General features: G+C 43.8%; 1 protein-coding gene, 1 non-coding gene and 1 pseudogene across 3 annotated transcripts in view; 1 reads left to right on the top strand and 2 right to left on the bottom strand.

Moving 5' to 3' along the window:
* DCAF7 (DDB1 and CUL4 associated factor 7) overlaps window positions 1–22,255 on the top strand; it is a 35,504-nt gene that overhangs the window by 7,836 nt on the left and 5,413 nt on the right. For both annotated transcript variants that reach the window (XR_501040.3, XM_008012159.3), the window contains exons 2-6: window positions 10,672–10,830; window positions 11,532–11,643; window positions 12,014–12,132; window positions 16,903–17,112; window positions 18,608–18,725. Coding sequence is in view for 1 of the 2 variants with exons in the window: in XM_008012159.3 (XP_008010350.1) it covers window positions 10,672–10,830; window positions 11,532–11,643; window positions 12,014–12,132; window positions 16,903–17,112; window positions 18,608–18,725 (718 nt within the window). In the remaining variant the exon portion in view is untranslated. The remainder of the gene's footprint in view (window positions 1–10,671; window positions 10,831–11,531; window positions 11,644–12,013; window positions 12,133–16,902; window positions 17,113–18,607; window positions 18,726–22,255) is intronic.
* Window positions 6,235–6,338, bottom strand: LOC119622273 (U6 spliceosomal RNA). The gene has a single exon (XR_005238934.1). It is a non-coding gene; the product is annotated as a U6 spliceosomal RNA (small nuclear RNA).
* On the bottom strand, window positions 12,606–13,334 carry LOC103243228 (INO80 complex subunit C pseudogene; annotated as a pseudogene).

The raw sequence follows: 22,255 nt of genomic DNA, 5'->3' as shown, positions 1-22,255 counted from the left end.
GTGACAGAGTGAGACCCCCATTTCAAAACCAAAAAAAGAGAAACAAAATAAATGGAATCAGCACAGTAGCTACAGAAAGATACTATAAGAAAGGATGGGGGCAAAATGGAAAATAAGTGGCAGGTAAAGTACCCATACTAAAAAGATGTTTTTAGCTTAGTTGAAAAATAATGGCCAGTCTTACCACTGTGAGTTCAAAGAACTTAAGAAAATACAGAACTTCAAGCAGAGATATAGAGGATTGGGTAAAATAAGGCATGGCGAAGAGAAAATGTAACGTCAGCTGGCAGAGTACACAGGAAAGTAGTGGAAGAGAAAACTAAAATTATCACAGAATTAAAAGCCACATTTGAAGCAGAATAAAGGCTGGGCACAGTGGTTCACTCCTGTAATCCAAGCTACTTGGGACACTGAGGCAGGAGACTCGCTTGAACCCGGAAAGAGGAGGTTGCAGTGAGCCGAGATCATGCCACTGCACTCCATCTTGGGCGATGAAGTGAGACTCTCAAAAAAAAAGAAGGAAAGAAACAGAATAAAGATGAACACACAGTGCTGAAAACAGTAAAGGATAGGGAGGACAGATTAAAAAATGAAATCAGAGAAAATAATTAGAACATAATAGATGCAGAAAGTAAAAGAGATCTGACTTAAGTATAATTGGTGTCCCTGAAGACGAGGACCAAAGAAATGAAACAAACTCAAATATATGGTTAAAGAACGTAGAAATAAAGATTTGAAGTGATAAGTTTAAATTCTATCTCAAGAAAAAGTGGTGCCAAACAGTTGACACTGAAATATTTCCTAGGAAAATTTCTTTTTTAAAAAATTTATCTTATTTTTCATGTGTTTTGTTTTGTTTTGAGACAGTGCCTCACTCTGTTGCCCAGGCTGGGTGCAGAGGCATGATCCCAGCTCACTGTACTCTTGACCTCCTAGGCTTAATGGATTGTCCCGCCTCTGCCTCCCGAGTAGCTGGGACTACAGGTGCACACCACCACGCCCAGCTAATTTTTGTATTTCTTGTAGAGGCAGGGTTTTGCCGTGTTGCCCACGCGGGTCTCAAACTGTGGGCTCAAGTGATCCACCGACGTCAGCCTCCCAAAGGGCTGGGACTGCAGGCCTGGCACAGAGCCTGGCATCCCTAAGAACATTTCTGTGTTTTAATGATGAAGAAGGAATTATTTGGACATTCAGGCAAAATGATCAAGTCTTCTTTAAGAGGGGATAAGAAATTAGGCTACCTACATTTGATGACAGAAGGCCATGGAGCAATGTCTAGGAATGTACAAGTACTGTAGATTGTGCTGCTATAAATACTTGGGGATATACTTAGGCATATGTGAGGTTTATATGGAAATAATAATGCTGGGGAACACAAAACAATACTTGAAAAATGGGAAGGTATTCTCTTTTCTTGTATAGTAAAGCTTGGTGTCCTAAAGATGTCAGTGTCCGTAAACTTACGGTGGTCCCTGTTTAAAACACCATAGTTGTTTTTTCTGGAGACAGTGTCTCGCTCTGTTGCCCAGGCTAGAGTGTAGTGGTATGAGTATAGCTCATGCAACCTCAAACTCCTGGGCTTAATCAATAGGTATCTCACTATGTTGCTCAGACTGGTCTTGAGCTCCTGACCTCAAACAGTCCTCCTGCCTGCCCCACCCAGAGTGCTGGGGTTACAGGTGTAGGTGACCATACCTGGCCAAAAATACTCCAGATTTTTAATAATGGTTTTTTAGAACCAGGCAAACTGATTGTTTCTACAGACAAATGTTACAAACATGCACATATCGTCAGAAAACTTCTGAAAAGGTGGACTAGTGATGGAGATGGGGAACCACCCACCAGATATTAAAACATAATGCAAAGATATAATAAAAAGATCATTTGATACTGTAAGAACTGATGCATAAACAGAGTCCAGAAATGAACTCAGAATACAAAAAGAAATGTAGTCTGTGCTAAAAGTGATATGAAATGAAGAAAAGATATTTCTAAGGCCGGGCGCAGTGGGTCACACCTGTAATTCCAACACTTTGGGAGGCTGAGGCAGGTGGATCACAAGGTCAGGAGTTCGAGACCAGCCTGGCCAACATAGTGAAGCCCCATCTCTACTAAAAATACAAAAAAATTAGCCGGGCATGGTGGTAGGTGCCTGTAATCCCAGCTACTCAGGAGGCTGAGGCAGGAGAATCGCTTGAACCCAGGAGGCGGAGCTTGCAGTGAACCGAGATCGCGCCACGCCACTGCGCTCCAGCCTGCGTGACAGTGCAAGACACACACACACACACACAAATATATATATATACACAAATATATATATACACACACACACACAAATATATATATATATATATTTTAAAATAATGAGTATTGAAACCAGAACAAAAAATTGGATCTCTACCTTAAACCTTGTACCGGCCAGGTGCAGTGGCTCACGCCTATAATCCCAGCACTTTGGGAGGCTGAGGCAGGTGGATCACCTGAGGTCAGGAGTTCAAGACCAGTCTGGCCAGCATGGTGAAACCCTGTCTCTACTAAAAATACAAAAATTAGCCGGGCGTGGTGGCAGGCGCCTGTAATCCCAGCTACTCGGGAGGCTGAGGTAGGAGAATCGCTTGAACCCGGGAGGCGGAGGTTGCAGTGAGCCGAGATGACACCATTGCACTCCAGCCTGGGCAACAAGTGGGACTCCATCTAAAACAAACAAACAAACAAACAAAGCCTTGTACCAGAATTCCAGATAAATGAGAAAATGTAAACATTCAACTGTAAAACATGGGAGAATCTTGGTGTGAGAAACCCATAAAAGTAGAAGTAAACTATATACAAATAAAATCTCTGTAACAAAACCAACCCAGCAAAGTCAAAAGATAAGTGACAAACTGAAAAAATACATGTAACATTCCAGACAAAGAACAAATCCTTTAATATAAAGATTTGCATATAAAGATCTGCAAATCACCAGAAGACCAGTTGCCCAGTAGAAAAAGGGAAACAGATATGAACAGTTTCCAGAAAGGATATGTAAATGATTCTTGAACATATGAAGAACTGAACCTCCTAAAGAAAAAAAAAAAATGGAGTTTCAGTTAGATTAGGAAAAATAAAAAACCTTAGTAATCTACTGTGTGTGTGTATATAAATATGTGTAGCTTTCCTGTGCAGTTGCTATCAAAATTTAAATTGGCATTATTTTCCATCTGGTAGTTCTGCTAGTGGTAATTCATCCTACAGCTATACTCACGTGGTTGACATGACTAAAGTGCAAGGATATTCATTTTGGCATTATTTGTAAGAGAAAAATATGAAAATATTTTTAGGGAAATTGCTGAATAAATTATGCTACCTCCGTGCAGCTGTTAAAAGAATGAGCTAGGTTTTCATGTGCTGATATGGAACATTTTAAAATAAATATTCGGTGGAAGAAATATATAGAAAAGTAAACTATCACCTGTGTTTTAAAAAAGGCGTATGCATGTAAGTATGTACACTCATATATGGTTGTATATGGAAGGGATACACAAGAAATTGATAACATTGATTTCTCCAGGGAAAGGAACTGGGATGTAGGGGCCCTAATTTGTACTATAATTGCTTTTGTGCCTTTCAAAATTTGGGCCTTGTGTATGTATTACCTAGTAAAAAAGTTAGTAATAAAAAAAGCTAACATTAATAAAAATTAAATCTTACTCAGTAGAACTTCAGAAAGGAATAAACAGAAAGGAATGAATGAAGAAGCACTAGGCATATAGTAACAAGAAGCAGTTCTTTTTATAGAGAAGATGTCAGACATGATAACATTAACATCAGATAAAATTCGAGGCAAAAATATTGAAACAAAAGGAAATATTTTACATGTTAAACATACAGGCTGGGCGTGATGGCTCACGCCTGTAATCCCAGCTACAGGCCAGGTGCAGTGGCTCACGCCTGTAATGCCAGCACTTTGAGAGGCTGAGGCAGTCAGATCACTTGAGGTCAGGAGTTCAAGACCAGCCTGGCCAACATGGTGAAGCCCCATCTCTACTAAAAATATAAAAATTAGCCAGGTGTGGTGGCGGGTGCCTGTAATCCCAGCTACTCGGGAGGCTGAGGCAGGAGAATCACTTGGAAGTGGAGGTTGCAGTGAGCTGAGATCGTGCCACTGCACTCCAGTCTGAGTGACAGAGTGAGTCTCCATCTAAAAAAAAAAAAATAAGAAAAAAAATAAGAAAATTGATATATTGTGTAAAGGAAGCAAGTTGCAGAATAGTATAATATAATTACGTAAAGAAAAATTGTTTATCTGTAAATCTGTAGGCAAGATCTGGAAGTAGTTATTATCAAACCAAATGGCAATTACTGGTATAGAAGGATGGGGTGGCATTGAAAGAGGGACTTGTACTTTTAATTCACTATACTTGGTATCTTAATTATTTACAGTTAGTATAAATTACTTCTGTAATACTTAAAAATACTTAAAAACTATAAAGAGCCAGGGGAAAAAGAAAATGAATGGTTATCTTTATGTGGTGGGATTTTAATTTTAATTTTTTTTGTGTGGGGGGGCAGTATTATGAAAAAGTTTTAATTTCCTAATTGGGGAAAATCATTTTTAAAAATTACATCAGAACTTGAATTTCATGAACCTTTTCTGAACAACGAGGATGGCTTTTTTCTTGAATCAAATTAAAAATTTAAGTCATTACCTCTTCTGAAAGCATTGAGAAGGTCAACGAAAGATTGAATCTCAGCTATTTCCTGACATCTCTCCTAGATTAGGTACTGTTGTGTGGAGATTGTCAAACTTACCTGAAATCATATCACCAGGGGTGATGAATTCCTAAGAATAGAGAGTCCTGGGCCTCACTTGACACTTACTGAATCGGAATCTTAGGCTGGAGTTGAAGGCCTAGGAATGTAAACCTCTTCAGGCAAGTCTGATAGCTAAGTTGGAAAACCACTGCTGTAGGCAGTACAAGCAGAAGTGAGACACAGGCCTACATTTAAGGCATTTACTAAGTGAAATAGCGTTAAGACAGTAATGTCAGTGCTTTCATGAGGCACTATGGGATTCGTCACCAAACAGATGGTAGAGATAAGCACTGAAAGAAATAGCACTGGACCAGGAAGACTGTAAATGCCTTATGAAGGTAGTCAGATGTCATAATATTCAAAGCTCATATATTGAGTAAGACAGTTCTACATAGAGCTGTTACGTACAACTCGAGGTAGGTACTGTGAACATCCTCACTTTATAGATTGTGAAACTAGATTAGCAGAGTTAAGTAACATGTCCAAAGCTTACAGCTAGCAGGTGGTAAGTAGGGAGCCCTAGAAGCCCGATTAAGTGCTGTAGTAACATTGGGCAGGATTTGGGTCAGTGGAAAGGAAGTATGAGGATTTTACAGGTATAGAGGGGAAGTGTAAGGAAAGGGATGGGAAACAGTGACTAGATAAATGAAGGTGGAAAGTAAGGTAAGTTAGGGCTGGGTGGTAGAAAGCCTTGTTAGGCTAAGAGGATCCTAAGTGGCAAATGCTCACAAGATTGGATATTTGAACCTTGGGAGGACATCTCTGATGACTTGAAAGGCATTTTCTCTTCCAGTTGAACTTCACAGTGTTATCTGCAAGGTTAGAGAAGGATTTGGGGTTTCGTGCTCCCTGGTGTATCCACAGCTCTTAAAACAGTGCCTGACTCCTAGGAGCTGTCCACTAAATACTTCTTGAATGAATATGTAAGTGAAATATCTGGCTCACAATCTACATCAGAGGTTTATTCTTTCTTTTTTCTTTCTTTCTTCCTTTTTTGAGACAAAAAAAAAGCTCTGTCGCCCAGGCTGCTGTGTGGTGGCGTGATCTCATTTCACTGCAACGTCTACCTCCTAGGCTCAAACCATTCTTCCATCTCAGCTTCCCAATTAGCTGGAACTACAGGCATGCACTCCCACACCCGGTGAATTTTTGTATTTTTTGTAGGGACGAGGTTTTACCATGTTGCCCAGACTGGTCTCGAACTCCCCGCCTTGGCCTCCCAAAGTGCTAGGACTACAGGTGTGAGCCACCACACCCAGCTTCAGAGGTTTATTCTTAATTCTGCCTGATGAGCCTGAGAATTTAGCCTTTCATGTTATTGTCGTCATCGTTGTTGTGTGGGTACATAATAGATGTGTCTATTTTGGTATAGGCATGCAATACATAATAATCACAACTTGGAAAATTGGGTATCCATTGCCGCAAGCATTTATCCTTTGTAAAAATACAGAACACTTTACAAATTTCCGTGTCATCCTTCTGTAGGGAACATGCTAACCACTGTATAGTTCCGATTTGAGTATGTGTGCTGCTGAAGCAAGCACTCTCATCTGGTTTTTTTTTCCCTTTCTCCTCCACAAAGGCTGATATCAAAAATTCCATGTTTCATCTAGAATCTTCCTTCTTTATGTAATATTTTCTGGCCGGGCGTGATGGCTTATGCCTGTAATCCCAGCACTTTGGGAGGCCAAGGCGGGTGGATCACCTGAGATCAGGACTTTGAGAGCAGCATGACCGACATGGTGAAACCCCATCTTTACTAAAAATACAAAAAAAATTAGCTGGGCACAGTGGCATCTGCATGTAATCCCAGCTACTTGGGAGGCTGAGGCAGGAGAATCGCTTGAACCTGGGAGGCTGAGGTAGCAGTGAACCAAGATCATGCCATTGCACTCCAGCATGGGTGACAAGAGTGAAAATCTGTATCAAAAAAAAAAAAAAAAAATTCTGCAAAGATCAGAGTGTCAACTTTTTAGTTCCATGTAAAAACTGTTCATTTGGTCACAGTCCCTCGTGCGGCCATTCCTGGTTATCCCTTGCCATTCTCACTATCAGTCACCATAGACCCTTAATTTTTCCCGTTTCCCTCTGAGCTCCCTGCCTCCAGCCAGCTGTTTGATCCAGTCTGTCCTGCCCAGCACTACCAGATATGTGGTCCTCAGAGGCCTTGTAATCATACCACTGTCTTCTCAGACACCTTCATGGGGGGAAGGCCATGGTTGCTTTTGGGGCCTTCCAGCCTCCCCTCAGCACACCTTCCCGGCCGCATCTCCGCTGCAGTCCCACGTGGCTCTCTCATACAGGCCTGCTTGCTGCTACCAAATGAGTCATTTAGTTTGCCACCTTTGTATGCATGACCCTTCTGTTCCAGCTACAGAAAGTTGCCCTTCCCTTTCCTATTTGCCTACCCAGATCCTTCCTGTTCTTCTTTGAAGACTCTGCTCAGATGCTGACTCCTCTTTTCCTCAGGTGCCCTGTTTGAATCATTGCTCTTTCCTCTCAATTGTTATCGATTATTATCTGTGTCATAAATAAGCCAATCATGTATTACCATGTGACATTACTTGCATTACTATCTTAAGTGTTTTAGGGCACTGGGTTTTGTCTCCTTTTATGTCTTTATACATTATCTTCCCTAACAGTTATATGATTGTTGAAAGTCTGTGGGTGCTCTATAAAATGAATATTTAGACTTAGTCATATGGATTTTTAAGAGTTAAAGATGGATGACAAGATCTATGAATATACATAGAAAAATCCTTAGGAATCTACAAAAAAGCTACTAAAACTAACAACTAATGTAGCAAAGTTATAGAAGCCAAGATTAATGTATAAAAATCAGTTGTATTTCTATATACAGTAGCAATTAACAATTGGAAATGGAATTTGAAACAGTTTCATGGTCAAGCACAGTAGCTCATATGTGTAAGCCCAGCGTACTGGGAGGCCAAAGTGGGTGGATTACTTGAGCCCAGGAGTTCAAGACCAGCCTGGGCAACACGGCAAAATCCTGTCTCTACAAAAAATACAAACATTAGCTGGGTACGGTGGCTTGTACCTGTAGTCCCAGCTACTTGGGAGGCTGAGGTGGGAGGATCACTTGAGCCTGGGAGGCCGAGGCTGTAGTAAGCTGTGATCAAGCCACTACACTCCACCCTGGGTGACAGCTAATTTTTTAGTATTTTTAGTAAGATGTCAGTTCTCCCCATACTGATCGATAGATTCAACAGAATCCCAATCAGAATCTCAGCAGGCTTTTTGTAAAATTCGACAAGCTGATTGTAAAATGTACATGGAAAAGCAAAAGTAGAGAATAGCAAAACAATTTTAAAAAAGAACAGCAAAGTTGGAGAACTCACTATCTGATTTTAGAATTTACTAGAAAGCTACTATAATCAAGACAGTTTGCCTACTAGCAAACAGATAGGCAAATAGATAATGGAACAGATTAGAGTCCAGAAATAGATGAACAAATACATAGTCAACTGATTTTCAATAAAGGGTTCAAGGTAATTCAAAGGAAAAAGAATTCTCAACCAGTGATGCTGAAACAGGCAGACATACGTAAAAAAGCAAACCTTGTTCGGGAGTGGTAGCTCACGCCTACAATCCTAGCACTTTGGGAGGCCGAGGCAGGTGGATCACCTGAGGTCAACAGTTCAAGACTAGACTGGCCAAAATGATGAAACCCCTTCTCTACTAAAAATACTAAAAAATTAGCTGGGCGTAATGGCACACGCCTGTAGTCCCAGCTACTTAGGAGGCAGAGAGGTAGGAGAATTGCTTGAACACAGGAGGTGGAGGTTGCCATGGGCCAAGATTGTGCCATTGCACTCCATCCTGGGCGACAAGAGCGAAACTCCATCTCAAAAAGAAAGACAACAAAAAGTAAACCTTGATTCATATCTTGTGCCATATAAAAATTTAACTTGAAATGACTCAGAGACTTAAATATGAAGCCTAAAACTAGAAAACTTTTAGAAGACAACATAGGAAAAAATATTTGGGACCTGGGATTAAGCAAAGATTTCTTAACTAGGACAGAAAAAATTGGCTGGGCACGGTGGCTCACTCCTGTAATCCCAGCACTTTGGGAGGCCAAGCCAGGAGGATCACTTGAGCCCAGAAGTTCGAGACCAGCCTGGGCAACATAAGGAGACCCCCATCTCTACAAAAAATTTAGAAATTAGCTGGGTGTGGTGGCACATGCCTGTGGTCCCAGCTACTGGGGAGGCTAAAGCTGGAGGATTGCTTAAGACCAGAAGGTTGAGCCTGCAGTGAACCATGATTGCACCACTGCACTCGAACCACTGCAACAGAGTGAGACCCTATCTCAAAAACAAAACCAAAATTATAGAGTGCCAGGTTGCACATAATGCAATATTATTCAGCAGTAAGAAAAGAAGCAACTACTGATACACACAAGAACATGGATGAATCTCAAGAGCAGTGTACTGAGTGAAAGTAGCCAGACCAAAGACTCAAGACCATCTGATTCTCTTTATGTGGTATTATGGTGAGACAAAACCATAGACCAGTGGCCACTTGGGGTGGTTATAAGGGGTTGACTGCAGAGGAGCCTGGGAGAACTTTCTGGGTTAATGGAAATGTTTTATATCTTACTGTGGGGGTTATACAACTGTACATTTGCCAAAACTCATTTAACTGTACACCTGAGTGGGTTTTATTGCATGCAACGATACCTAACTTTGGGGAAAAAAATGTGTGGAAGATACTGGTGTCTGAGACTGAAGTCAGAAAGATGAGTAGAAGGAATTCTATTTTGTGTTGTCTGGTTAGTGCTTTTCCCCTTATTGCGGATCTTTACCAAATATTCCCACCATTCCATCTTCCAGTTGGAAGTTCATAAGCAAATGTACGGTTAGTGTCCCACCGAGCCAGATTGAGTTTGACAGCAAAGATTGGAAGTTAATGGTGGGCTAAAATTGACTCTAAGAAAAAGTGATCAGAGCTAGGTGGGACTTAATCATCAATGGTGCCCACTTTTTTTTGCTTGGTTTGGGCTCTTAAATGGTCATTTGACGTACCTTTATGTGTAAACATAATGAGCCAGTGTTGACTTTGGGGTTGATGAGGGTTGTGCACTATTGGATTTTTAAGTGAGCATTAGTTTGTTTAATGAAATTGCACATATTCATATTCCCGGCCTCTGAGCACTAAATGTCCTCAGCACTCCAGTCATTGTGGCAGCCAAAACCACCCCTGCTCATTTTCAAATACCTCAGGGGTTTTGGGGGAAGGTGTGCCTGACTTGGCAGAGAGTGCACTTATGTAGTTGGTGTCAAGAATGCAGTACTTGAATCAGAAGACCTGTAATCAAATCTTGTCTCTGTCTCCTACTGCCTTTGCAGTATTGTGCATAACCACCTCTTTGAGTCTAGGTGTCCTTGTCTGCCAGGGGATGGTTGGACTAGATGCCCTGTCACGGCAATTGTTTTTGATTCTGCAGTTTAGTGTAGTACAGTGTCAAGACTTCTGTCACTGGCCAGGCATGGTGGCTCATGTCTGTAATCCCAGCACTTTGGGAGGCTGAGGTGGGAGGATCACTTGAGCCCAGGAGTTTGAGACCAACCTGGGCAACATGTGAGACCTTGTCTCTACAAAAAATGAACAAAATTAGCTGTGCATGGTGGTGCATGCCTCTAACCCCAGCTTCTTGAGAGGCTGAGGTGGAAGGATCACTTGAGTCCAGGAGATGGAGGCTGCATTGAGCTGTGGTCACACCACTGCACTCCAGCCTGGGCAACAGAGCAAGATATTGTCTTAAAAAAAAAACCTCTATCACTGACCAGGGATCTAATGTATCTGCTATACTGTTCACAAATGCTTATGTGGCTCAACTTTGGCATGTTACAGGTTCAGCTTGTTGGTTTAGATGAGGAGAGTTCAGAGTTTATTTGCAGAAACACCTTTGACCACCCGTACCCCACCACAAAGCTCATGTGGATCCCTGATACAAAAGGCGTCTATCCAGACCTACTGGCAACAAGCGGCGACTATCTCCGTGTGTGGAGGGTAAGCGGATGCTTTATTAGCAGCCAGACAAGTGGGCTTTCTCAGCCTCAGCTGTCAGCAGTGAGAAGTCACAGAACAGATGGGGTCAGAGGCAGCGAGTGTCACTGCAGCACGGGATAAGCAAGCAAAACTTAAATGGACTGACTTCATTTGGCTCAGCAGATTTTCTAGTAAATCAAGTCAAGATTGCATGAAGTCTGGCTGCAGCCAGCTCAGTCAACCCGAGGTGACGATGACAGCCTTCAGGGGAGGTGGGAATGCTTGGGAACTTATGTTCTGTTTGCAGCCAAGGTATTTTTGAGTAAACTAAATGAAATACCAGGCCATTGATTCTGATAAAGTGTGTGAGTGGATCTTGGAGGCTTCCCTCTGCCCTCGGCTGAGATCAGCAGCAGCAGCGTCCTCTGTAGCATGGGCATGGCCTTAGTACACCTGTGTAGAGGTTCCAGGCTGGGCAAGGTGAGAAGACCTCTCCTCTAGGAAGATGCAGGGATGAAAATGTAGAAAACAAAAGCTGGGCAGAGGAGAAAGTATGAGAAAAAGTAGCATTTGGGGAGTCCTGGGTTTATTACTGTTTTTGATAAAAATATTTTCCCCTCATGTCTTATGTTTGCTAAGATATTTTCTAAACAGGGATTTTTAAAAATATTTTTTATGAGGATAAGACTGGCTGATTCTTTTTTAAATTCTTGTTCCTTCAGGTTGGTGAAACAGAGACCAGGCTGGAGTGTTTGCTAAACAATAATAAGAACTCTGATTTCTGTGCTCCCCTGACCTCCTTTGACTGGAATGAGGTGGATCCTTATCTTTTAGGTAAGGGAGTTAGGGAGTATGTATTTCAGCTGGAAGAAGCCAAAATACATTTTCTCAGATGTCACACTGGGCCATGCATCATCCTAGAACAAGGCTCTGTGGGAAGTAGGCTAGGCATGGAACGTGGTTATTTATTAGTTCCTTTGTGTGGGTGAGCTTTCCGTGTGTGTAGATCTTGTCCCTCCAGTTAGAATCTAAGGTCTTATGGTGAGGACTGAATACTTGACTTCCTCTGTGGCTCTGCCGGTAGCCGCCACCTTGTTTTCTGTAGTCTTTATGGTATGTTGCTCCCTGGGCCAAGCAGATGAGTAGACACAGGAGGGAAGCTTGCCTGGTCCCATCAGCCCTGACTTGCACTGGTTGTTTGCAGGTACCTCAAGCATTGATACAACGTGCACCATCTGGGGGCTGGAGACAGGGCAGGTGTTAGGGCGAGTGAATCTTGTGTCTGGCCATGTGAAGACCCAACTGATCGCCCATGACAAAGAGGTAATGATGCTTTTCCATTTCGTCTTTCCTCAAATGCTTCCTGTGCCTTCCGCACAGGAAGAGGTCAGATTGTTCTCTCATTGTTCTGCAATTTATGTAGAAAATCGTAACATAACATCATCTTGTCTAAATTGACAATAGTAATGTATCAAAAACGGGAAAACAACACTATTGTAAACTAATGCTTTTTTTGGCTAATGTAAATGACTTATACGGTCTGTCATTGTTCTTTTCATGCTAGATGTTGCTTTTTTTTTTTTTTAAATGAAAAGTATAGTTATTGTATTTTCTTGTCAAACACCTTTACTTGAGGCAACAACTGAAGTATAATTTAATTCAGCAGGAAATATCACACTTGGAGGGAAGACACACACAAAAAAACCCTTAAATGAAAGTCAAACATTCTTTCCAAGGCACAGCACTGGCATTTTCAGATTGACAGCAGAACGAGTTTGTTTCCATGAAACAAAATCACGAGTCCATAGTCTGTTTTTGAAACAGCTTTCCATTTCATCTCCCTTTCTCGGGCTCAGGGAATGATGCTTGTGGCCTTCCTCAGGGACAGGTAGCCGGTGACGACGTCAGAGGGCAGCCTCCGAATGTAGGAAAACTTCAATGGTGCTGAACCGCGGTTTGCTCTGGGGGTCTGTGTAGTTGGCCTGAAACATCAGAATACTTCTTAGCTGGCTTAAAGGATGGAGGAGCATCAATACTGAAGTAGTTAGGATCGTTCAGTTGCCACGGCAATGCCCTTTTGGAAGCGAGGATTTGTTTCGGATTCTTCCAGGTTCTGTTCTTACCAGCAACTGCGCCACCATGGCCAGAGTGTACAAAGTTGGGATCCTTAAATGGCAAAGGTTTGGCAGCTTTTTCCACAGGTCCTGTGCTAAACTCAGAGAGCGCCACTTTATTCTCACTCATGGCTTCCATGCTGATACCCTGCGCAAAGCTGGAGGCAGAAACTTTTTTCTTCTTACTGGCGCCATAGCCCCTGCCGCTGCTGCCATTGTGGGAAGGGCTGGCCGGCCTCTTCTTGCTGTTCCGGACTATTCTGGGAGTGGAAGTGGTGTCTACAATTGGAATTTGCGCTGCCATTGCACCCTGAGTCTTTCCCTGGTCCCCCCACCTCTTTCCCAGCACGGGCCCTGGAACTTCCTTTCCCGATGTTGCTGTTTTTTAATAATGAAGTCTCTTATAGAGGAGCTGGGAACTGATGTAATTAAAAAATAACTTTAGAGTAATACTTATCTTGAAATAGATTAGATTTGGGGAGGAAGGAAGAGAGACAGGAAGAGAAAAAAGTTTCTGAGAGGCCGGGCGCGGTGGCTCAAGCCTGTAATCCCAGCACTTTGGGAGGCCGAGACGGGCGGATCACGAGGTCAGGAGATCGAGACCATCCTGGCTAACCCGGTGAAACCCCGTCTCTACTAAAAAAAAATACAAAAAACTAGCCGAGCGAGGTGGCGGGCGCCTGTAGTCCCAGCTACTCGGGAGGCTGAGGCAGGAGAATGGCGTGAACCCGGGAGGCGGAGCTTGCAGTGAGCAGAGATCCGGCCACTGCACTCCAGCCTGGGCGACAGAGCGAGACTCCGTCTCAAAAAAAAAAAAAAAAAAAAAAAAAAGGTTTCTGAGAGACAAACCTAATTATCCATTTTTCTCTATAAATGTTTTATAAAATCCTAAATCTTTATACGTTCATTACTGTTGGCAATGGAGGCAATGGAATATATTTTACTTTGATGGTGATGCTTCTGTGTTTATTGGGAAAACTGAGAACTATTTGTGATTGCTTTTTTTTTTTTGAGACGAAGTTTTCCTCTTGTTGCCTAGGCTGGAGTGCAATGGTGCAATCTGGGCTCACTGCAACCTCCACCTTCTAGGTTCAAGTGATTCTCCTGCCTCAGCTTCCGGAGTAGCGGGGATTACAGGTGCCCGCCACCACGCCTGGCTAATTTTTGTATTTTTTAGCAGAGACAGGGTTTCACCATGTTGGCCAGGATGGTCTCGAACTCCTGACCTCAGGTGATCCACCCACCTTGGCCTCCCAAAGTGCTGGGATTACAGGCGTGAGCCACCACGCCCAGCCAATTGCATTTTAATCAAAGCATTCTTCTCAGTGATTTTAGAAAATCCCCATAAATCTTTTCCTCCTAGAGCTGTTGCATGCTCCTGGTACTCTCATCTCCTATGGGTACTATTTCCTTTTCTTTTCTACCTTACCCTGCATAGCTAGGGGTATTAATATCTGTACAGATAAAAAGAATGCCTTGACCTTAGGTCAGAAACTTGAGGTTGTCAACAGCATAGGAAGATGTGACCCAGGTTATCAGTCTTAGTAAGGGATTGTCTTTGGCTTTCTATACGCCTAAGGGTAAGCCCTGTTACAAGACTTCTAGACTTGACTGCTGCTAAACCAGGGGTCAAATGAAGAGTTTGTGCCACAGAGAGGACCAGTAAGGAACTTCTGGAAACCCTCTTGGCATCATGTTGAACAAGCTGCTACATTTTAGTTATATGACAACTTAGCCTGCTGTTGTCTGTTAGGTCCAACCCAGAAAATGGGAACTACTCTTAAGTATTTGAACTGCGGGGATTTAATCTAGGGGCTGCTTGTACAGAAGATGGTAAAGCTGAGAAGCCACATAGATAGCAGTGAGGTCATCCATAGAATGGGAGCAGCAGAAAGCTGCAGCTGCCTATGGGCCAGAGGGACCATGGGAGGAGGCAGGGTTCCTGGAGCCCAGGGGCTGGATTTACCTGGCAGAGACGCTTCTAGGAACAGAGAGAGGGGAGGAGAAATACCTTAGCTTCTCTCTGCCTCCCATCATCCAGTTTCCCACCAAAGCCTCCCATGGCTGAACCAGCCGGAAGCAGCAAGCAGATCTGAGAGCCTGCCAAATGCACACTGTAGGAATCAGTTCTCTTGTGACACAGAGAAGAGCAGGGAGAAAGGCCAGGAATGGATCTTGACAGCAGACAGGCCTGGACCGGCAGCCTTGTCTTGAAGGAAAGAGCCTGAGAAAGGATAGTGGCTCTAGAGAAACAGTAATAGCACCTTTCTAGCACCTTTGATTTTTCTCAGTCTACCTTTCTCTAGGAAGAGACTTGTTTGGAAGGCTCTCATTGATACCTGGCAGATCAGTGTAGAAGAGGGTTTAGTGTACTTGGGAGTTGTCACCTTCCCTTGGTTTCCCAGTGAACCATGCTGGTGGAGCACTGAAGGAGCAGTCACTTAGAGCTAAGAGAGCGTTACACACTCGGCCACACTGCCCATGGCACCTATGGCATCTCTGTCCCTGAGGGTTACCAGGAGCTGGCATTGGGGGGTATACAATAAACACGGCTGTGCCTTAAAACAGCTGTACAGTACTAGACAAAGCCTCGATCTGTCAGGCATGTCAGGCCTGGGTGCCTCCTTGTTGATGACTGGCCCAGTCCCTTTTGAACCACTTCTACTTCCGGCCATAGAAGAACAAGCATAATTAATTCATAGCCAGAAAAAAAAGGAACTCATGAGGTTAAATAGCAATAGATGCTCATTTGGCAGTGTCCCTCAGTAGGCAGAACCTCAACACTGGAGCTGCAATATTTAGTGAGAAATTCTAGTCTTGTCTCCCCAGAAGTCATCTGTCATTATCCCCAGAAGATGAGTTTTGTTTGGCATTAGCTTTTCTGTTTCTGTTTCTCTCTCTACTTGTCTGTCTCTGGCTTTCTCTTTGTCCCTCTTCATCCTCTTTTTTTTTTTTGAGACAGAGTCTCACTCTGTCCCAGGCCGGAGTGCAGTGGTGCAATCTCGGCTCACTGTAATTTCCGCCTCCCGGGTTCAAGCAATTCTCCTGCCACAGCCTCCTGAGTAGCTGGGATTACAGGTGCCAGCCACCATGCCCAGCTAATTTTTTTGTATTTTTAGTAGAGACAGGGTTTCACTGTGTTGGCCAGGATGGTCTTGATCTCTTGACCTTGTGATCCGCCTGCCTCAGCCTCACAAAGTGCTGGGATTACAGGTGTGAGCCACCGCACCCGGCCTTCGTCCTCTCTTTCTCTGAAGCTCTCCATTGCTCTCTGCCTCTATTTCCTCATAGATGTTAGTGATATGCAATGTTTGCAGCAAATAAAAGCAGAAAACAATGATTTAGAACCTAAATTGATTCACTTATGATCACAAACCAACTAGGAGAAGAAACAACATGTCCTAGGGCAAGAGGGTGCTACTAAACCTATTTGTGAATACAGGAACATCTAGGCCTCTCATGACTCAAAATTTCTGTTACCTCTTTCTTGCACATGAGTCTCAGGTCCAGGTTTCACAGTAGAATCAGCTTGGCTGCTATTCAGTGACCACAGGAGGGCTGCTTTCACCTCTGTGATTGATGATCTAGGACTTAATGGCCTCGTAGACCTGCCTCTGATTGTGCATAAGGCCCAGGAAATAAATGTCTCATTCTTGTCGTGTGGCAGAAGACAGCCACTGTTCTGTTGGTCAGCAGGGTATGTGCCTTTGTTTTATCTCAGGGGTTGGAGGAAGAAGATTTGGAAAGCAGGAATGTGGGAAGAAACCAGGCAATTTCTATAGCAGAATGATTTTCCATCTTTGGAAAGCCACTGATACTAGAACTCTCAGGTTTCAGTACTCAGACACTGTTTGGGCTTCATTTACCTGCTTCTGTGTCGTGAGCGAGGTTTAGATGAACTTGACGTGGCAGATTTCCCTCCTATAGGAAGAAGAGGTAATGGATCTGAATCTGACCAGAGCTTCTTGTTCACCAACAGGTCTATGATATTGCATTTAGCCGGGCCGGGGGTGGCAGGGACATGTTTGCCTCTGTGGGTGCTGATGGCTCCGTGCGGATGTTTGACCTCCGCCATCTAGAACACAGCACCATCATTTACGAAGACCCACAGCATCACCCACTGCTTCGCCTCTGCTGGAACAAGCAGGACCCTAACTACCTGGCCACCATGGCCATGGATGGAATGGAGGTGAGCACTCCCCTCAGGCTACCATGGGCCCTAACTTCAGCACTGCCTAGTGTATCTAGAAGGCTGCTTCTCAGTTGGAGCAGTTTGGCCCCCGGAGTGTCTTTGGGAATGTCTGGAGGCATTTTTGGTTGTCACAACTCTGGAGACACAGTTGGTACTATGGCATCTAGGGGGTAGACCAGGGAGGCTGCTAAATATCCTACAGTGCCCAGGACAGTCCCTCAGCAAAGTATATCCAACCTAAAATGACAGCAGTCCTGGGACTGAGAAAGCCTGATTTGGAACAAGAATTACTTGTTAAGAACTTTTAATTTTTGAAGAGTTGAAGCAATATCTAAAGAGTAAACCAAATCGTATGTGCCTATGGTGCTGAGTGAAAAAGCAGATTTTTCCCTTCTGTAGTCTGGACGGATTCATCTAGCTTTAGCAAACAGATGTAGAAATGGCAGCTCTCTGGCTGGGCGCTCTGGCTCACACCTGTAATCCCAACACTTTGGGAGGCCAAGGCGGGCGGATCACGAAGTCAAGAGATCGAGACCATCCTGGCCAACATGGTGAAACCCTGTCTCTACTAAAAATACAAAAATTAGCTGCGTGTGGTGGTGTATGCCTATAGTTCCAGCTATTCAGGAGACTGAGGCAAGAGAATCGCTTGAACCTGGTAGGCAGAGGTTGCAATAAGCCGAGATCGTGCCCTTGCACTCCAGCCTGGGAGACAGAGCAAGACTCCGTCTAAAAAAAAAAAAACAGGCTGGGCGCAGTGGCTTACACTTGTAATCCCAGCACTTTGGGAGGCCAAGGCGGGCAGGAGATTAAGACCATCCTAGCTAACATGGTGAAATCCCATCTCTACTAAAAAAAAAACAAAACATTAGCTGGGCGTGGTGGCGGGTGCCTGTAGTCCCAGCTACTCAGGGAGGCTGAGGCAGGAGAATGGTTTGAACCCAGGAGGTGGAGCTTGCAGTGAGTGGAGATCGCATCACTGCACTCCAGCCTGGGTGACAGAGGGAGACTCTGTCTCAAAAAAAAAAAAAGAAAGAAAAGAAAAGGAAAAAGAAATGGCAGCTCTCTCTAGTCTGTTACTTGATAAAAGAGGTGAATTGTGGGTGGGGAGAATGCATTGGTTGTCCTTGGTTTGGTGGCGCTAGTGCCTCAGATTCTGCTTTGGCTGGGCTCTCATTCCATTCAGCTGAGATGCCTAGAATTCTTAGCATGTGCACCTGCTGGGACCCAGGATTACCCAGACTCCTGTTGCCTGTTTCTGCATCTCCCCTATCAGTCTAAAGGCCCAGTGTTGCTCAAGATAGAGACTATAAACTACCCGTGTCCTTTGTCTTGTTTTCCCTCAATCCTATGGAAATCCTGTCTCTAATGTTCTTTAAATCCAGAAATGAAAAAGTTATGCCTAAAAAGATTTTTTGCATGTGGATAGTGTTTTTTGTTTTTTTCTGTGAAACTCTGACGATCCCAGGCCTTTTACTTATTATTTCCGCAGGTGGTGATTCTAGATGTCCGGGTTCCCTGCACACCTGTCGCCAGGTTAAACAACCATCGGGCATGTGTCAACGGCATTGCTTGGGCCCCACATTCATCCTGCCACATCTGCACTGCAGGTAATCATGGTGGGGAGAAAGGAATCTGGAAGGGATGGAGGAAATCTCTTCTCTTGGCTCCTTAGAATTGTAGTTGTTACTGTTTTCTAAGGACCGTCTTGTGAGATTTATATAAAATGACTAGTTGGAGCCTCTCCACACTTGTGAAATTCAATCAGTACAAATTTTTAGACGATCTTGTACCTTCATGGACATCAGAGCATCCTTCCATGTACAATTTACATCATGTGTCAGTTACAGGCCTGTGTGCCTTGTACTGTCCCCCTGAAATCTGGGTGGCACAGAGGACTCAATTCCAGGAATATGGAGAAAGGGAGGCATCTCTCATGGATATCACAGAATCTTTGGGACTGCAAAGATCAACATCTCCATGGGACCTTTCAGGTTTCACTTTAACAAACCGACAGTGAGCTCTAGACACATTGGAGGGCCCCACAGAACTTTGCCTGGTTGTGGTGTGTGACTTGTGGTTTTCATTTCACTGTTTCCCAGACCAAAGCAAGCATCCCTTACTGGCCAGACGCAGTGGCTCACGCCTGTAATCCCAGCACTTTGGGAGGCTGAGGCAGGTGGATCACCTGAGGTCAGGAGTTCATGACCAGCCTGACAAACGTGGTGAAACCCTGTCTGTACTAAAAATACAAAAAAAATTAGGCATAGTGACACACAGCTGTAGTTCAAGCTACTTGGTACTGAGGCAGGAGAATCACTTAAACCCAGGAGGTGGAGGTTGCAGTGACCAGAGATTATGCCACTGCCCTCCAGCTGGGGCAGCAGAGCGAGACTCTGTCTCCAAAAAAAAAGAAAAAAAAGAGTACCCCTTAAAAATATGTTGGGCCAGGCACAGTGTCTCAGGCCTGTAATTGCAGCACTTTGGGAGGCTAAAGTGGGAGGATTCCTTGAGGCCAAAAGTTCGAGACCAGCCTGGACAGTATAGTGAGACCTCATCTCTACAAAAAGTTAAAAAAAACTATCTGGGTGTAGTGGTGAATTGCTGTAGTCCTAGCTACTTAGAGGCTGAGGTGAGAGGATCCCTTGAGCCCAGGAGTTTGAGGTTACACTGAGCTATGATTATGCCACTGCACTCCAACCTGGGCAACCAAGCAAGACTCTGCCTCTAAAATAAATTTTAAAAAAAAAGAAAAGAAAGGCCGGGTGCAGTGGTTCACGCCTGTAATACCAGCACTTTGGGAGGCCGAGGCAGGCGGATCATGAGGTCAGGAGATCAAGACCATCCTGACCAACGTGGTGAAGCCCCATCTCTACTAAAAATACGAAAATTAGCCGGGCATGGTGGTGCGCACCTGTAGTCCCGGCTACTTGGGAGGCTGAGGCAGGAGAATCGCTTGAACCCAGGAGGTGGAGGTTGCAGTGAGCTGAGATCGTGCCATTACCCTCTAGCCTGGTGACAGAGTGAGACTCCATCTCAGAAAAAAAAGAAAAGAAAAATATGCTGTTTGTCAATGCACTTTTAATGTAGAAATACTGCGAATCTGTTATTAAAAAATGAAAACAGTACAGAGGCATATTTAGAGCAAGGTGAAGGTCATCTTTTCTCCTTGCTATATCATTTCTGCCTCCATCCCACTCTGCATAGATGACCTCTATCAACAGGTAATGTATCTCCTTCCAGACCCTTTTGGTATACATTCGGGGGTGTACATCCATGCCCTCAAATACAACTGTATGCCTCTTCCTTTTGCACTGAGAGGATTCTGTCCTAGCCCTGTGGTGGTTTACTGCTTAACTTTTTTAGTGTGTTTTTTTTCTTCTCCTCACTAATCAGTAGCCTTATAATGGACAAGGTTCGTTATGGAGTCCAAGAAGCAGTGTACTGTGGTGTTTTTCTGCCATTTGAGCATTATTTGGAAAGCATGAAGCTTTTCCTGATTTTGGCCCTCTGCTCATGCCTGTATGTCTCCTTGAAGAGCAGTTGGGGGCCTGCTGCTGCCTTCTGTACCTCAGATTGTGGTCTGTCTTCCTCATTATTGCCCTCTTTTTTTTTTTTTTTTTTTTCCAGCGGTGTGGATAGGGAGGGATAGAAGAAGCAGAAAAGAAAGGTGTCATCCATTATTCATGGAAAGTAGGACTGGCCCCATAGAAGCCCCATTTTCTGCTCCTGGCTTCTGCCTTTGTCCAGCTCGCTGTTTTGTGTGTTCCACCTGCCTTGAGCCCCTTCAACCGAAGGAACTGTTGCTCAAGTGTACTCAGTTGAGCACTGAGGAAAAGGGGCTTAGTGCTTTAGAGGTGCAATTCCCTGACCTCTTGGCATTGATTATCCCTGGGAGAGGGATCTTGCACCTGGCCCAGATTATGCGGCCTTAGCAGGAGACCGGTATTGCCCACAATTGGCCTATTAGGGTTTAGTTTATTCAGATTTTCTGTGTATGTGAGACCAGCTTTCATCAGAATACATGGCAGAGTCAGGGTACACTGCAGCTCTGAAGGCCATTGCCTTTTTTTTTCTTTTTTTAAAATTAACTTACTATTTTGATTATAAAAGTAATATAGGCTGGGTGCAGTGGTTCATGCCTGTAATCCCAGCATTTTGGGAGGCCAAGGCAGGAGAATCACTTGAACCTGGGAGGCGTTGGTTATAGTGAGCTGAGATCGCACCATTATGCTCAAGCCTGGGTGACAGAACAAGACTCCATTTAAAAAAAAAAAAGTTATATAAGCACATTACGGATCACTTAGGAACTAGAGAAAAGTAAACATAACTCCTAACCTTGTCATCTTAGTATTGCCATCATTCTCATTTTAATATATTTCCTTCTAGTCATTTTTCATGTGCTTTTATATATTTAAGGTGATTACCATCTTTCTGGTGTTTCCCATAGCTATTTTCTTGGATTTTTTTTTTCTTTTTTTTTTGAGGTGAAGTCTCACTCTGTTGCCCATGCTGGAGTGCAATGGCACCATCTTGGCTCACTGCAACCTCTGCCTCCTGAGTTCAAGCGATTCTCCTGCCTCAGCCACCCGAGTAGCTGGGATTATAGGTGTGCACCACCACATCTGGCTAATTTGTTATTTTTTTTTTTTTTTTTTTTAGTAAAGATAGGGTTTCACCATGTTGGCCAGGCTGGTCTTGAACTCCTGATCTCAAGTGATCCGCCTGCCTCGGCCTTCCAAAGTGCTGGGATTACAGGTGTGAGCCACCATGCCTGGCCAGGAAAGAATTTTTTAACAGCACATATCAACACTACTTTGTCAGTCTTCTTCTATATAACAACTCACTGAAGCATAAATGCCCATCAAACAGGGAAGAAACGCTCTCATTATATTGAATGATCAGGAAGGATCTTTATAACCACTCAAGTATTTTAAATGGCTACAAATGACATGTTTGGTATCCCCTTGTCCACTCCTGATACCTGACCCACATGAGAAGGACTCATTCGTGCAGTGGATAGAGCCTGGGGACATCTGGGAGATGGAGTCAGGGCCTAGATTTGAGTTCTGGCTCTGCCACTCACTTGGCTGAATAGCGCCTTAACATTTCTGAATCTCAGTTTCCTCATCGATAAAAT

This window comes from Chlorocebus sabaeus, chromosome 16, assembly GCF_047675955.1.
Source record: "Chlorocebus sabaeus isolate Y175 chromosome 16, mChlSab1.0.hap1, whole genome shotgun sequence".
In the NCBI taxonomy this organism is placed as follows: Eukaryota; Metazoa; Chordata; class Mammalia; order Primates; family Cercopithecidae; genus Chlorocebus; species Chlorocebus sabaeus.
Note: the sequence above shows the minus strand (reverse complement) of the source record. Positions and strands in the feature narration are given on the sequence as shown.